This window comes from Gymnoscopelus braueri (genome assembly GCF_963280865.1).
Source record: "Gymnoscopelus braueri genome assembly, chromosome: 15".
NCBI lineage: Eukaryota > Metazoa > Chordata > Actinopteri > Myctophiformes > Myctophidae > Gymnoscopelus > Gymnoscopelus braueri.
Window position 1 is genome coordinate 4,449,367 of NC_137620.1, and position 18,302 is coordinate 4,467,668.

General features: G+C 44.1%; 1 protein-coding gene across 1 annotated transcript in view; it reads right to left on the bottom strand.

Moving 5' to 3' along the window:
* ablim2 (actin binding LIM protein family, member 2) overlaps positions 1–18,302 on the bottom strand; it is a 147,941-nt gene that overhangs the window by 28,673 nt on the left and 100,966 nt on the right. Inside the window, exons 12-16 of the mRNA XM_080452056.1 lie at positions 13,646–13,763; positions 12,273–12,551; positions 9,741–9,821; positions 3,251–3,358; positions 311–364 (exon numbers count right to left, since the gene is read on the bottom strand). Coding sequence (XP_080308182.1) covers positions 311–364; positions 3,251–3,358; positions 9,741–9,821; positions 12,273–12,551; positions 13,646–13,763 — 640 coding nt within the window. The remainder of the gene's footprint in view (positions 1–310; positions 365–3,250; positions 3,359–9,740; positions 9,822–12,272; positions 12,552–13,645; positions 13,764–18,302) is intronic.

Here is an 18,302-nt window from a genome sequence, read left to right on the forward strand (position 1 = left end):
GTTGGCTAATTGTTGTTTGCAAATCATGTTCATGTTTTTTATTGTGTTATTGTGTTGTTGTAGAGTCCCCACCCAGACCCCACTTTGAGAACCATGGCTGTAGATCAATGGAGGCTATTGGACAAGTGCAGACCTGGGGGCGGAAAGAGGGAAGAGAGTTGGGATGGATGGATGGATGGATGGATGGATGGATGGATGGATGGAATGGGCGACGTGACGTTCAAGGCGACATGCGACACATCGTGCAGAGACCAGACCAATAGAGAAACCAGGAGGTCGTTAAAACAAAGAAGACAGAAGTGGACTGTACCATGCTGTTTGTAGATGGGGGGTTTTCTATACATATTATCTTTGACCTTAGTCTCTGAAGATGGGGAGGAGAGCCAGAGGAGAAGAAATGGAAGAAGCCAAGATGGGAGAGAGGGAGAGAAAGAGAGAGAGAGAGAGATAATGGAAAAAAAGAAGCATGAGTTAGCAGTTATTTTGAAGGATGAGGAGATAATCGTCGATGAAAGTGCAGCATAGCTTGACTCAAATGCAAGACATGTGTCATTTTTGACTATGACACGTCAGAAAATTCATCACTCTCTGTATTATTCATGCAAGAGAACATGTGCAAAATATATAAATTATCTTTTTTGGAAATGACACATTATTCTGACAAAAGAACCAAAGGGAAAATGCATTAATACGTTTAAAACGGATTAAAACACCAAAGAGCCTCTTCTACAATACTTAATTGTTCATATTGAGGCACCTAATCAAATAATTTACAACTGCATTGAGAGCGAACAATGAGCGTGAGACTAGCAAATCCAGCATCACACACAAATAATGAGCAATAGCAGCAAAATAAAAGTTGAATTACTGAATTGATTGATATTGTAACATGAATGCGATTAATGGGGCCAGTATGTCTGTCTAAATGCTGATCTAAAGCGCTTTAACCACTTGAACCCTACGTACTTTGTTGATCGGGAGTCCCCCCGGGTCCTATGCTAGGACTTTTTTCGCTCTGCACTGAATATCTCTGCCGAAAATAGCCGATCTACAAGCTCACAATGCGTCGCAAAGGGGTCCTTGAGGAGTTTACAGGTCTGTGACTCTGACACTGTGCAAATGGAGTTAACTGACACTGAGGATTTGACCAACCCGATCTCATACAACACGGTGAAATAGCACGGATTGCCATTCCGTACACAGACAACTCGAAAACCCGAAAAGCCGTGCATAGGAGCCACGAATCCCCTCCATTGACTTTGTTACGCTTTGGACCGTGTCGGAGGCGTGCAGTCTCAAGCGAACTGGAGCCATGAGAGGGACCAACAAGCGAGCTAAAGTGAGCGAGTTGCCGTCCCGAACGTTGCGCCGTTCCGAGTTATGCACCGATAGGCACAGAATCGTAAATCATGTTGTGGCGACTGCTCTGCTTCCAGGTTGCAACCCGTGTTATTTCAACCGTGGGATTCGCGGCTCCTATGCGCGGCTTTTTTTTTTTTTTTTTCGTCTATTTACGGAATTGTCAACCCGTGCTATTTCACCGTGTTCTGTGAGTTCAGGCTGATTTGACAGTTGTAGATTTGGGTCCCAAAGCGTTGTAGATTTCTGCTATTTTCGTCGACCGTTCAACCCCCAGAATAGGCAGCGTATTCCAGGGTTCAAGTGGTTAACTCCAGTGGACCCAGACAGGCCTTCGTCAGAGATGCTTAGCAACAACTGTCCCACATTAACCCCCCCCCCCCCACCCCCTGCATCAGAAACATGAGTCATGAGAAGCAGAAACACATGTGGGTCATTTTGTCTTTTTTTTTATAGTGCTGCCTGCCAGCCATGTGAAAGCGAATCCATATGAAAGCGTTGTGTGTGCGTGTGTGTGTGTGTGTGTGTGTGTGTGTGTGTGTGTGTGTGGACCATGATGATGAGGAAAGCCCATTAAAGTGGATAATCGCTGGCTTTGTTTTTTTGCGATCCCCCCGTTCCGCCGTTCAAGTCGGGGAACAGGCGTTTTTGTTTCTTCCCTCCCCTCCCTCCTCTCCTCTCCTCTCCTCTCTCCACAAACTGTGCGATTAAACGTTGTAATTGTTCGATGGGAACAATGTGTGGCATCGCAGAGAGAGAGAGAGAGAGAGAGAGAGAGAGAGAGAGAGAGAGAGAGAGAGAGAGGGATTCCTCCGTGCAGGAAGTCTGGAGATAATGAACGATGCGCTGCTTAGCGTCAACCGCTGTCACAGTCCATCGGGGGAATTTCGCGAGACGCAGTGTAATTACGCAGATGTCGATTGGGGGGGTGTTGGGAGAATTGGATTTGAAATCTTGAGCTGTGCGTGACACTAACAATTTGCGCATCAAACGGTAGACGTGGTGAAGAAAAAGCAATAGAAAGACAGAGAGAGAGAGAGAGAGAGAGAGAGAGAGAGAGAGAGAGAGAGAAGAGAGAGAGAGAGAGAGAGAGAGAGAGAGAAAGCGAGGCCGGCGAGTGACGGGGTGGGCAAGATAGAAACTGAGGAAGAGATAGAGACAAATATAGAGCATTTTGTCGCTGTCGGGCAGAAACCTCTTATCTCCATATGCGTGACTATTTGTGATTTTTCGTGAATTAATGCCCTACGTGATCATTCTATAAAGACAATAAAGACAAATAGGCTCTATGCACAGCAGCCATATTGGAAAGAAATTAATTCTTACTTCCTTAACAGGTGTTACCAATAATACTAATTAAGGCTCTGTTCCATTCTGGTCAAACAGAGTCGGGGTGCCGCTGTTGTGCATGTTGGCTCACTTGAAACACCACTGGGTCTCAAAGTGTGGTCCAGGGACCCTCATGGGTGTGTAACTCTGAGAGTGTACAAATGTTTTTTTGTACATTTTGTACACTCTCAGAGTTATGGGGGTCCTTGAAATTAAAACGTTTGAGAACCACTGTGCTACAGGAAATGGAACAGAGCCTTCATTAGTATCATGGGTAACACCTGTGAAGGAAGTAAGGCAGTGTTCTTCTGAGGTATTACCCCATTCCTTCTCGCAGGGACCTAGAAAGAAGCATACGGCACAGTAGAAAACAATAATAACAACACCAGGTTATCCTATAGAACTTTGCCCTCCTCGGATCCTATCCTAGTAGGCTACCAATGTAAATTCAACTGGCCCCAGATCAGTGTTTAGAAAGGGTTAGGGATGCAGAGTGTATATAGGGGGTAGATTTTCGGCGTAGGTGTTCGGAGAGCGATGCGGCGCGGGCGGTCCAGCCTACCTGGTATGTGGAAATGCCGGGGCGCGGCCACGTACGTGCCAGAGGAGGAGGGGGATTTGCCGTCGGAATACGTGGATAAGCTGGGGGTACTCCGACCACTTTCACTACCTTCCAGTGTGGAAGAGAGGAGGTTTGGGGGGGAGAGAGACAGAGACAGAGAGAGAGAGAGAGAGAGAGAGCCATGGGGAGGTTGGGAGGGAGGGTGGGAGTGAAGGGAGGGGAAGGATGGGTTTGGAGAGACAGATAAGAGGGGGTGTTGGGGGAGGCAAAGAGTCAAAGTTAGGCAAATAACGTTCTACTATGAAGCTTTAAATGTTCCTGTAAGTATGCAGGTGACTTGATAGTCCAGACATCCTATAGTGTTGTGTTTATGCTGAGCAGTAACCACTTAAACCCTATGTACTTAGTTTAGAGGAGCCCCTCAGGGGTCTATACTAGCTCCCTCTATACTAAATCTCTTTGCCGAAATAATCAATGTCAGTTGGCGGCGCCAAATGACACCGGGGGGGAACTTACGGCAAGTTAGGTTTGGGACACGTTAAGCCACACGTTTATTTTTATTTTATCTGTGCACGTGTGTCCACTTTTAACCCTGGCATCCACTAAGTTTGTGTCATGTCATTTTCAAGTATGTACGTTGTGTTGTTGTTTGATCCTGACCAGTGTCCATCTGTCAATAAAGTGTTTTGTTCCGAACAATGAAGTCACCGACACCTTACAGGCCAGAGCCACTAAACACATCAAGAGCTCTGAGGACAGAGCAGAGAGACACAGAGAGATAGAGAGAGAGAGAGAGTGAGAGCGAGAGAGAGAGAGAGAGAGAGAGAGAGAGCGAGAGAGCGAGAGAGAGAGAGAGAGAGAGAGTGTGAGTGAGAGTTAGACAGATTGTTAGTTAATTGAGCACACACACACATATCTGTCCCCTCTGAGAACAATAGGCCGAACAAGGCAGAGGAGGTCTGGATGCTGGGAGGTGATGTCACTGACACATAACACACAACACACAACACACAACACACACACACACACAGTGTTGTTAGTGCACGCCTGTGTCTGGGGGAGAGATCCTTTCGGCACACGCACAAGCACACACACACACACACACACACACACTTGCACAATTAAGTGTTGTTAGTGCAGAACCAAGTGCATACTGCATGTGAGGGACATCTGGAATCGAGGTAAGAGCTGACAGGGGGCTTGCGGAAGTTGGCTGAGACACTCTTTAAATCATCATTTTAAATATCCGCCAATACACAAAACTAAGTAATCACAAGATGTAGATCTATGGATAGAGAGGCAAGCCTGTAAGGCGATGAGTATAGATGAGATTAATGTGATGAATACGTGTATGTAACTATGTCGAATCGCCTTGTGTCGCCATGTATACGCAACACGTGTCACTATATGCATCTGAGATTTTGCACAGCAGCTTTTAAGCAGTGTTGATTTCATCGACTAAAACTATGACGAAAACTGTTCGTCGACTACCTTTTTTCACTGACGAAAACTAGATAAAAACTAAGCTATGATGACTAAAACTAAGACTAAATATATTGACAATTTTGTCAACAAATAAAAGCTAGACTAAAATGTTAGGGAGGGACTAGTGTGGAAGGGATCCAGTAGAACTAAGACAAGTCATTTTATGTTTTGCTGCTCTCGGGTGTTGCGCTCTGAAAATAGCAGATCTACAAGCTCACAACGCGTCACAGCGCGCCGCGTTGTGAGCTTGTAGATCAGCTATTTTCGGCATGCAACCAAGTGTAAAATCTGCCACATAAAGGCCCACCAAAATACATTTTAGCCGACTAAATCAACTGCAGATTTAGTCGACTTTAATCTTATGATATTTAGTCGACTAAAACTAGACAAAAACTGAAACATTTCAGATGACTAAAATATGACAAAAACTAAATGGAATTTTATTCAAAAGACTATGACCAAAACTAAATCAAAACTTGCTGTCGCAATCAACACTTTTGCTTTTAAGTTATTGACTCAAACCCACATTTCTCCTATGAGAGACACATAAAAGTGAACCTTGAACCTTGAACTATGGGGCAACTTCTGAATGGCTGAACCCGAATAAAGGACCGGAGCTCTCGATTTTCCTCGAGGCTTTATTGAAGTGCAAAGCGAGCTCATAGAAGCGCTAACGCTGTGTCCTTTCTGACAGCACTGGCCTGGAGTGGGAGTGGCTGAAGCTGTTAATGACAAGAAGTAACACCTACTTGAGGTGCCTGAAATTTGACTAGAAATACCGAGTAGCGCTTGAATGCCTCGGTGCCAACCAGTAGCCGTTTACATCCAGGTCTGTCCAGACTTTGTCCAGATATAGCATGGTGAATGAAGACTTTGAGGGAATTGTACGAACATGGTTTTGCGAGGTGACACAGTGAGCTCGACCTTTGACAACCTACACCTTGACAATACTGTCAAGTTTGTCCTCGAGTCCAAGAGGACGCTTGTGGCCAAATGTCACGAAATTCCCTCGAGGCGTTCCTGAGATATCGGGTTCACAAGAATGGGACAGAAAGGAGGTGACAGTGACCTTTTGACCGTTGACCGCCTACTTCTATTCGGTTCATCTTTGAGTCCAAGTGGATGTTTGTGCCCAAATCAAAGGTGTTTCTTTTTTTAGACATATCGTTCACAACATTTGGACAATTTGGACAACCCAGATACATAAAGACTCTGGCCATGGCGGTCACCGTCCGAGGTATAAAAAGACAAACGTAACAATTGGGCCTTCCAACAAGCATGTAGTAGCCTCTCTGCCTCCCTCTCTCCCTCTCTCTCTCTCTCTCTCCCCCCCCCCCTCTCTCTCTCTCTCTCTCTCTCCCTCTCTCTCTGTCCCGGCATCACCCATCAACAACAAGCAAATAGCCCGAAAGTGTTTTTCTAATAGTGTGCGAGAGCCTCGTAACTGTCCAGCACTGAAGTCGCTCATGCGCGGCGGCCAAGTGGAGAGACTCAAACCTGAGAGCTCATTAAAAAACGAGCGGGCGCATTGGAACCAAACGGCTCTCTCTTCACACTGTGTTTGGGGAGGCGCTGAGGTCCATATGAGATGAGAGGAACGCGGCCCAGTTGTGCGTTTATACATGCCACTGCACACTGGCAAACGAGGAACCCCCAAATTACAGCCTGGCTGGGCCGCTCCGGCTTTCTCATTCCAACCGTTCCACCCGCACGGCTTTCATCCCCCTTCAGACCATCGGAGCACATTACTCTACGCCAGTGGTGGAAAAAGTACTCAAATTCTTCATCTACTTCAGTAAAAGTACCAATACTGCAATATATAAATACTCTGTTACAAGTGAAAGTCCAGAATTCTAAATTTACTTGAGTAAAAGTGCAAAAGTATTGGCATCAAAATGTACTTAACCCATTAAGACCTGAAGCCGATTCTACAAAATGTCTTCTAAATCCTAACAGTTTTTTGAAAAAACGTATGTTACTATGTCACTGGTTCTCAAACTTTTTCATGTCAAGGACCCCCAAACATTATATGTATTTGGCCACCGACCCGCATCTCAAAATATGATGTTCCAGGGACCCCCAGAAGCAAAGATTTGAGTTACAAATGTTAACGTTAAAAAAAATATATATAAAGATTTGCACAAATGTTCACGATTTTAAAAAAAATAGCAGATCTACAAGCTCATAGCGCGGCACTCGGTGCTGTGCTATGAGCTTGTATATCTGCTATTTTTGAATAGCCAAAGTGTAAAATAATGCTTTTTAGCTCAAATCAAAAAGTGACACAGATGCGTTCCAGGTCTTAATGGGTTAAAGTACCAAAGTAAAAGTACAATTTTTATTTAAATAGCCTAGGTATAAAATAGGGCTAAAGTGGTTAAAGTATGTTTTATAATGTAATAATGTATATCTGCAAAGTAACTAGTAACTCAAGTTTTCAAATAACTGTAGTGGAGTAAAAGTACAATATTTGCCTCTGAGATGTAGTGGAGTAAACATAAAAGTATTTGAAATTGGAAATACTCAAGTAAAGTACAAATACCTCAAAATTGTACTTAAGTACAGTACTTAAGCAAATGTACTTAGTTACTTTCCACCACTGCCCGCACGGCTTTCATCCCCCTTCAGACCATCGGAGAACATTACTCTCCGCCTCCCCGACTCAGGGGAAAAAAACGCTGCCGAGCCCCTGGACAGCGTGTTCGTGATTCTCCCCCGCGCCGTACGCTTGGAGCACGCGGACCTCATTTTCTTTTCTAGCTCTCTTTTCGTTTCTCCCTCTCTCCCTCTCTCCTTCCCTTCTGCTCTGTCTATCCTGCTGTGGCTCCAACCATGTGCAGCTAGTAGCATGGGCCAAATGTAAAGCAATCTCATCTGTCCATCTCGCTGTTACTCACTCCTCCCCCTACATCTCCTAACTGCCTCAACATCTGTCCTTAAAGACCAACATTCATCTTTTCATGAGGCTTTGAGTTATATACAGTGATGAGTTGTTGGCCACAAGTGTTCCATTTGTAAAAGACCCCTCAGGGGTCTGTACTTGAACATTCCCCGAAAATAGCTGATCTACAAGCTCAAAGCCCGGCGTGTTGTGAGCTTGTAGATCGGCTATTTTTGGCAAAGAGATTTTGAGGAAAAGGAAAAAAGAGCAGACCAAGTACAGAGCCAACGGTCAAGTTTACCAAGTACTGAGGGTTTAAGGTTAAACGACTGAAAATGTATATGAACCCAACTAGAAAAGATAATGATGCTAACAAACAGAAAACATGAATTCACACAACACTGATGATAGTGTTGTCAAACAAGTCTATGAAGCTATCTATGAAATCTATGAGAAAGTTTAATCTGCAACACTCTTTTATACACTATGTAGTGGGGGTCCCTGTTTAATCTCTCTCTCTCTCTCTCTCTCTCAGCTAAGGGGTCCATGGCCTGAAAAACATTGAGGACCCCTGTTCTACACCCCCCCCCCCCCCCCAGCACATCCAACCGTGCTTGGCCAGGACACAACACATTGTGCTCTGAATGACCCTTGGCTCTGGTACATCTGGGTGAAAGTCAAACCTTCAGATACATATCAGACTATTGTTTGTGGTCTGGCTGTGTGCGCTGCTGTGGGTTTTTTGCAAAGGATCACGTTGTCTAACTCCTCTCTCTCTCTCGCTCTTATCTCTTTGGCTCATGCTTACAGTAAAATACCTCCATCTGTGTCAATTCTGTACTCAGGGGGAGTCATTCATTTTAAGGCGCTCGTTTATTGATATAAAAAAAGAGACTGTGCGGGGGTAATTATGTGATTCTGTCAAAACCCACACAATAATTGACGCGATTTCCCTCACCTTGCCAAAAGAAACACATTTGTCTTCATTTTTTCCATCTTCTCTTCACTAAAATGTCAACCTGTGTTCTCACCCAAATTCACGTCATGGACAAAAGCACTTTGACACGAAAGGGGGGTTAAGGGCTGACAGACAACAGAGAGAGGCATCATTCAGGAATTAACAATGAAGAAAAACAGAGGTCGAGTGCAGGCAAACAGTTAGTTTGACGTCGATCTAAAACACACAAGCACACAGACAAAATCACAGAGTTCCTCAGCGCCTTCTCCTCAACAACGGCATACGTTAACAGAAATGCAAACAGGTGCACATGATCACGTCACGCACCCGTCATGCACGATTACAGCGCAAGCAGAAATCAAGGATATATAAAGAAGGAGAGGGCAGATGTTCTACTCCCTAGCACGCGCCATAGATGTACTACGAGGCAAACTGGAGCCAGGAGTTCGATGGAATGCATTGAAGTCAAGGATTGTTGGCTGGGCCAGCTTATGAGTAACGATTACGACAATTGCCAGATAATCAGCAAGGGGAAATGGAAGAAGACATATCACAGGTTATTTTCTGATGTCTTGTTTTTCAACTTGCACACCATATAATTTTATTGAGGCATCTAAATAGCACAGACACCATTTTTGACTGGGCAGGATTTGCTCTGGCATATTCATCAGGTACTCAGTCAGAAACGTACTTTGTGCACTTCTTTTATTTTCCTGAAATGATTATTTAACAAATGTCGTAATCATTAAAAGCAGTGTTTCCCAAACTATGGGTCGGGAACCAGTGTTGGGTCGCTGACCCATTCTTAAGGGTCACAAGTAACTCTTTTGGGTCTCAGCTGAAAAGGTTTATGAACCAATGACTTAAAGGATAGTCTTGTCCACTTCCATTTCATCCCATCAAACTTCCGCCTCCACTTTGCCTCCCAGTTTGCCTGACCAATGGTGACAAAACGGCCAGCTGGAATTGCCAGACCAAATAATGTATCATCGATATCTTTCCTCTCCTTCTTTGCATAATCCTTGGCAGAGATTAGGAACTGGGGCGGTCTCGGTGCACGCCACGAGACCTTGACAAAGTACTACAATGACTGACAACCATTCCAGTGTGAGAGGAGAGACAGAGAGAGTAGAGTAGAGTAGAGGATGCTAGGTGGTTCTTTTTACCGTTAGCCTTAGGAGGAGGTAAACTGAGATGCAGGGATCTCCTATGGGCTTTAGGGTTGGACAAGGGGTCCTGTTTGAGCCCTGGGGGTCAGTAGTAGGGGAGCGGGAGACAAGGTGCAAAGTGAGGCGGTTGGATATCAAACAATGTATTGTCAGTGGTTATCAAACCTTTATGATTACAAGGACCCCCAGAGTTACCGACCAATAGGAAACGCCCTAAAGGAACAATGAGGGTCCCTGAACCTCACTTTGAAAACCACGGCTTCATGTGAAGGGATATCCCCATACTAGCCTCGGACAAGACCAGTAGAATTTCGTTTTTTTTTTATTTAACTTGTATTATCTCAGTCAGTCTCGGTCGACCACCTGCAATTTCCACTGAGAGCTCCCAGTTTAACGGCTAATGGTCCTACTTTTACATACCATGTACACATTTAAAATATAAAGAGGTGTTCCGAAATATTCCGTATTGTTCAATAGAGCACCGAAGTCCTGACGTCACTACCAGTAGAGGGCGCTTTTCGCAGGTTCGTGGCTTTACTTTTTGTGTTGATATCCTCATTGGGGAATCTTAGATCGCTTCATATAAGAACTGTGTTCCAAAAATAAACACGCCACCCCGGCGATTTTACTCATATGGATATGAAGCATCGACTGAAGGTGTAAATGTACACATTTACCCAAAGAGTAACACAATATAAACACTACAAACGAGTCAAACAACCCAAAGACTACATTTCCCATGAACGCGGCTGCTGTAGGGACAGTGATATCAGACCCGGAAGTAGTAGTTCTTAAGACTTTTGAGGCAGAATTCATTCCATTTTTGCCAGAAACAGGCTGTATCAAATATGAATGAATATCATAGATGATGCAGAGCCACCCCCCTGACAAAAACGCCGGGGTGGTGTGTTTATGTTTGGAACAAAGTTCTTATATGACGTGATCTAAGATTCCCAAATGGGGATTTCAACACAAAAAATAAAGCCACGAAACCGTGAAACAGCGCCCTCTAGTGGCAGTGACATCAGACTTCAGTGCTCTATAAAGAGCTGTTTTAATCCCTTCTGTGCCTGAATGTCGCTGTATTTCTGTTTCCCTCAAGTGTGATACCAGAAACAGCACCACTACACTCATTGAAGAATACAGCGAAATTCAGGCACAGAAGGCATTAGAAAACACTTTGTTTATTGAACAATACAGCATATTTCAGAACACAAGCGGCCCCCGATTCGACTCGATAGCTTGAGGTTAAGCCGTTCATATTTAGAATTTATATTGGGGGTGGTAGATATACTGATAGATATACTAACAAAAATCAGAGGTCGTCCCCCTCACAAAGGGACATGGGTGTAAGACCGAATCATAAGATGAATCTGTCAGCGGTGTCGTGCTGTGTGTGTGTGTATACTTCTGATAGATTGGGTGATGATGTTAGTTCAATGCTCTAAACACAATAAACGCTCATCAAGTGATCAAACATCAGTTATAGTATTAGCCCAAAAAAACACACCCAGGCCAAACGCTCTGTTTCCCATTATGTTATGATGACTCACGGGCCCCACGGCGAAGGCAACGACCTGAAAACACCCCGGAGCAAGAGTTTTTTTTTTCTTTTTTCTGAACGCTGTTAACTTGGTGTTCAGTCACAACAACCCATGCCATGTGGAGGGGCCTGCCAACCCAGGGGCAGGTCCCACTACTACTCCCTAAAGGGATCACAGCACTCCACACACCCAAGGCTCCGGTACCGGTCAAACACAGAGCGGACACAAAAAGTGTCATGCCGTCATCAAGTGAGAACCAACCCCACTCCACTTCTGCTTTGCCTTTGTGTTCTTCCTTTGAATCAAACTTTAATTTGGTCCATGTATGGACTCGAGGATGTTTCCAAAGCCCCCATGTGGGTCAGGACTGCATGAGATTCATCTTTAAAAATTCAAATCTTAGCCGCAGAATAGAATATTTTTTTTGGTTGATCAGACTTGACAAAAAAACAATCTGATTCCAATCTGGATAGGCAAAAATATAACAGGCTCTATGCACAGCAGCCATAGTGGACAGAAATTGGGCCTCTTCCTTACTTCCTTCACAGGTGTTACCACTTATACTAATGAAGGCTCTAGCAGTTCCATTTAGTGGTTCTCAAACTTTTTTTAATTTCAAGGACCCCCCCATGACTCTGAGAGTGTACACCTGGGGGCCATTTGGAACCCCCTCAAGGCACCACAAGGGTCCCTGGACCACACTTTGAGACCCACTGGTGTAGCAGAGTGCCAATATGCACAATATCAGCACCCTGACTCTTTTTATCCAGAATGGAACAGAGCCTTCATTAGCATCATTGGTAACACCTATATATATGGCTGCTGTGCATAGAGCCCATTCTGATTTGGGCTGCCAGTCTGAACATAGCCCCAGAGATTTGCTTTGTCAATTCTCTCTGAACAGTGTTGTGGAGAAAAGGAGGTTTTCACTGAGTCAGCTAGCGCTCTATAATTTAACTCGGTTCTTTCCGAGCACCGATAATACCTCTGAAGTAAGGGATGTAGTTGTGCTGCTGGAGCATGGCAAGGGTGGTGGGGTTGAGCTGTAGAGACAGGTCCCCTGGTGGCAAGGGGGAGCACTTGCCGCTACCGCCACCGCCGCCAGTAGTGCCGCCACCCGTGGCCCCGCACACGGGGAGGGTGGAGGAGTCCCTGGCCCAGGTGGGGCCGGGGTTGACCCCTCCCATGTAGGTGGGAGGAAGGGGGAGGGAGCTGGAGTCGCGGGCTTGGCCGCTGAGTTTGACCCTGGTGTTCGTCTCTGGTCCTATGTGGCCAATAGCATCACAGGAAACATCACTGAGTCCTTCTAAGTCAGCGTTTCTCAAACACTTTTTTAAATTTCTAGGACCCCCCCAGGTTCCCCAGTTTGGTATTCACGGACCCCCATAACTCTGCCAGTGTTCAAATGGAACCAAATGGACCCTATCCATCAGATAAATATTAGGCTGTGTCCACCAAAGCATATATATGTATATATATTTAGCTGAAAAGTGAAAACGCAAGGCACTGATGTGAGGACTTCTGACTTGATAATAGTCCGTTTTCAATTTTCAATTTCTCGCAGCCAGTATTCAGCAGCTGTGATGAGGAACATGCCGTTCACAGGAATGTCCAGTCTTCCATACTTGCTATGGCATGTCTTTAAAGTGATGCTGAACGTTGCTAGATCCTTGTGCTGTTGTAATAGCTACCTGGGCACGATATGAGTCCAAATACTGTCGATCACCATTATCTGTTGCTCTTGTGTGCTCTTGTGCCATTCAATGAGTCCCCTCATTGAATGGCAAAACATCTCAAAATCACCAACAAAGTAGATTAAAAAAAAGTTCTGGTACTTATTTGGATGAACGTGAAATTGTTGTATTCATCATACAGTATTGTATTTGAAAGAAGCCCCAAAGTAATCAATATCACTAATATTGGTGTAATGCAAGTGACAATGATGGCACTGTAAGTTTATTATCAGCAGGTAGAAAGGCCCAGGAGAAAAAATTATAATTCTGGTCTCTCACCCGCAGAGCAAAAAAGCAACAGATAAAGATGACAAACAATATTTGGACTCGTATCATGGCCAGGTAGCCATACCGTACAACCAAAGGCTCTACCCAGGTTTAACATGGCTTTAAACCTGACTTTAACCATCTCACTCAAAGCAGGAGAATAGGAGGAGAATTCACGAGATGCTGGCAGGAAAAAAATCCAGTTGGAAATAAGGCAAGAACTTAAATTACTTGAATATGGACAAGACAGAATATGATTTAAAACGAAAACAGAACGTAAGCGTATTTTTGGCACATAAATGATACACTGGCAATGTAACAATGAAGGCCCCAGTGGTTTATGAATATGTGTGTGTACCTGCCCGGCTGTAGTTCTGGGGGGAGCGGGAGGGGGTGTAGCGGCCGTAGCCCCCCAGGGAGCTGTTGGAGCTCGGGCTGGAGGGCCTGCGCTGGCGGGGCGACTTCTCTCCATCAGCCTGCATGCACGCGCACACGCGCACGCACACACACACACACACATACACACACACACACACACACACACACACAACACACACACACACACACACACACACACACACACACACACACACACACACACACACACACACACACAGTGAATACAATGGATAAAAGGGCCAAATATCATTAATTCTTTACACCTGATTTAAACTGGCGCGCGGTGTCTCGCAACGAAAATGGCCGATCTACAAGCTCACAGCACATTGCTGAGCGGAGTGGTTCTCAAACCTTTTCGTGTCGAGGCTCCCCAAATTGATATGTTTGGCCCCGGACCCCCAACTGAAAACGTTTTGTTCCAGGGAGACCTCCAGAAGAAAATAGCAGATGTGAAAGCGCGCTTGCTATTTTTGAATAGCCACGGTATAAAATTTGATTAAAGTGGTTAAAATGACTGCGATGCTACATTAACTACTTTTTGCTGGGGACCCCCTGGGGGTCCCTGGTCCCCACTTTGAGAACCAACGGCTCAGCGACATGTCTTGAGCTTGTAGATCGGCCATTTTCGACACAGGTTGTCTATACCGTATCAAAAATATTTTCCACACAACGCGCAACCAAGCGCTGTATAAATCAGGCTCTCGTCCCTCCCTGTACGTGCGTGTTTGAACGTACATTATCTGGGAAAGAATGCAGGCAAACTGCATCCATCTGTACCGACGCTAACAATACACTGATGCCTTTTTAAGGAGGGGAATCAATCACGTTATCCTATGCATATAAATACAATTAATATGTGTAGAAAAAGCAAGTATAGCCCAACATCTCTACAATGCAACATGTGCAAAACATTATACATCGCATACGCAGCTTGTATTCACCCCCGGGGTGATATGAGGGGAGCGATAAAAGGACGGAGAGGGTGATAAGAAGTATGAGCCACAGGAGCTGATAACTGTTATCAGTCCTGTGGCTGTTATCAGCCTTATAGACCCCTCATCAGACAACGTCACACTGATAAGAACCAGTATGCGCGCGCAGGCCGGCACCAAATGAACCCCACCACTCATAAGATGCAATGTTAAAGTGGTGAGTGCATCGCGTGTAAAAATGCATCCCATCACACTTTCAGATGCTGTTTTTCTCCCAGTATGGAGGAAGAATGCTTAAGATGTTTACTGTGATCTCTCGCTCTTGAAAGATATAATCCTTGGTTTCTGTTGTGTGTAAACAATGATAGCAATTTAAAGCAGTTGTCCCCCAAACCCCACCTCCAGTGGCTGTCATCAGACCGGAGGGAGCGCTCTATGATCATGGCACCAGAGCCTGCTTGGCTCGCGCAGCTGCAGCTCGTCAAGCCTAATTTATGCTCCTCCGTCTCGCGAAGGTGTCGCGCGCAGAGAACACGCCGAGAATAGCAGACCTCCAAGCTCACAACGGTCGCATCCGCGGCGCGGTCGTGAGCATGTATGTCAGCTGTTCTCAGCGCGTAATACCGTTGCGAGATGAAGTACTAAACCTCACACCTAGGACTCGCCTAACCCCTGCTCATTATACTATAGGGTGGGATGGCAATTGATTACATGAAACAGTCACCTGTGCGTCCAGTCTCAATGTTGGTAAACACATAATTGGTCTACAGGGCGATAACAGCGTCTGCTGTTGTTCTGAGCCAACTCCCTCCTCACAATGCCCGGGAATCCCAGTGGACTCGGACCATTTCTTTCACCAGGGCAGATAGTAATGTTAATCTATTTACTGACTGAATGTGTTCATCACATGCAGTGGTGTAAAGTAACTAAGTACATTTACTCAAGTAATGTCCTTAAGTACAATGTTGAGGTATTTTTACTTTACTGGAATATTTCCAATTTTCAGTACTTTTACTTCTTCTCCACTACATCTCAGAGGCAAACATTGTACTTTTACTCCACTACAATTATTTGAAAACTTTAGTTACTAGTTACTTATCGGATATAAATTATGATATTATAAAACATACATTAACCACTTTAGCCCTATTTTATTTGAAAATAGCCAATCTACAAGCTCACAACGCGTCGCATCGATTGATACCAATACTTTTGTACTTTTACTCAAGATTTTTTTTAATGCCGGACTTCAGCAGTGGTTCTCGAACTTCGAACTTCATGTCAAGGACCCCCAAATTGATGTGTATTTGGCCACGGACCCCCCATATGAAAATGTTTTGTGCCAAGGACCCCCAGAAGAGAAGATTTATGTTCAAAATGTCAAATCGAAATGATTCAAACATGCTCCAAACATTTTCGATATTTTTCAAATATTTTCAAAAATAGCAGATGTACAAGCTCTCAGTGACACGCTGTGAGCTTGTACATTTGCTATTTTTGAATAGCCAACGTGTACATGGATAAAGTGGTTAAAATGACTGTGCTGCTATGTTAACTACTTTTGCTGGGGACCCCTGGAACCCCCCAAGGACCCCCACTTTGAGAATCAATGGTCTACAGTATCCAACATCAGGCTATGACGGTTGATATTAACCTACACGTACACAAAGATACAGACAGTACACACGGTTCACACAGTGACAACTTCCATTGACTACACACCTAAATCCTAACTGACCTTCATAAAGGGATAGGCGGAAACTTTTACTACTATGGTCAGCGCCAGTGGTGTAAAGTAACTAAGTATAATTACTCAAGTACTATACTTGAGTACAATTTTGAGCATTTTTTACTTTTACTGGAGTATTTCCATTTTTCTATACTTTTACTTCTACTCCATTACATCTCAGAGGCAAATACTGTACTTTTACTCCACTACAATTCTTTGAAAACTTTAGTTACTAGTTACTTTGTAGATTTTGATTATTGCCCTACTTGATCATACTATACAGCGTCACACAAAAACCTCAAAAGTAGCAGATCTACAAGCTCTTTTTGAGCTTGTAACATATTGTAAACATATTGAACCAATGAAAATTATTAAAAAGCGCTTCTGACAACACCAGCTAACTCCATTGGATCCTCAAACTTTCTGCTAAACCAGCTAACTCCACCAAAGGGGGGTGGAGTTAGCTGGTTTTGCTGACTCCAGGCCCCACCCCCTTTTGACCTCCAACCTCATTGTGAGCTTGGAGGTCCATTCAGCTGTTCTTATCAATGATGAACGAAACCTCCTAACTCCTGCAGGTTCTGCAGGACAGCAGAGATATGAGGTTTCCGCTCAACAGAAACGTTATCAGTGTAGTGGTGCTTATACGTTAAAAACCTGGTAACCCCAATTAAAAATGGTGAATTTTTGAAGGGCCCGTAATGTTAGCCTTTAACCCCTAACAGTGCATGCCTATAACGTTAAAACCCATAACGTAACCCCATCCTAAACCTATAAGAGTGCCGCACTATGAGCTTATAGATATGCTATTTTTGAAAAATCGTGATTTGTGCAAATCTTTGAATATATATTTTTAAAGCGAACATTTGTAACACAAATCTTTGCTTCTGGGGGTCCCTGGAACAACATTTTTTGAGATAGGGGGAGATGGGAACACTTGATGCTCGGAACACAATGCAACTCAAGTGTCCTCGTTTAAAGACGTACCACGGCTCATTAAAACAAACACACACGCACAGACACAGACACACACACACACACACACAAAACGCCATGTAGGGTGACACAAGCCTTAGACTCCGTCGTATTGGCAGCGCCACGCGCCAAAGAAATAGCCGAAATAAATTGCGGCGCTCACCGTCGTACGACCAAAGCATAAAGCGAGTGTTATACAGTGGTGGAAAGTAACTAAGTACATTTACTCAAGTACTGCACTTAAGTACAATTTTTAGGTACTTTTACTTTACTTTACTTTCTATACTTTTACTTCTACTCCACTACATCTCATTGTACTTTTACTCCACTACAATTATTTGAACACTTTAGTTACTAGTTACTTTGCTGATATAAATGATTACTATATAAAACATACATTAACCACTTTAGCCCTATTTTATACCTAGGCTATTTGAAAATAGCCGATCTACAAGCTCACAACGCGTCACATCGCAACGTGTTGTGAGCTTGTAGATCTGCTATTTTCAAACATGTTAGTACTTTAAGTACATTTTGATACCAATACTTTTGTACTTTTACACAAGTGAATTTTTAATTCCGGACTTTTACTTGTAACAGACTACTACTTGAATAAAACATTTGAGTACTTTTTCCACCACTGGCGTTATATTGGTTGGATTACCTCGTTAGGTGTAGGGGTGAGCAGCTGGGGGGACTGCAAATGAAACAAGCCAGTGATTAGGGATGAACTCATTCACATGGAAGTTACATGACATCGCTGTTGTGGGTGGGGAAACCTCGTATCTCCAGAACTGTTACATTTTCAACAATGTAATACAAAAGAACGTGTCTTAATCCAATGGATTCAATGTAGTTATTATTTAGTCACACGCTCTTGTTGATGCTTTTCATTGGTTCAATATTCATAAAACCCACAGACACGACACATTGTGAGCCTGTAGATCTGCAATTTTTGCTACTTTTGTATGACACTATAT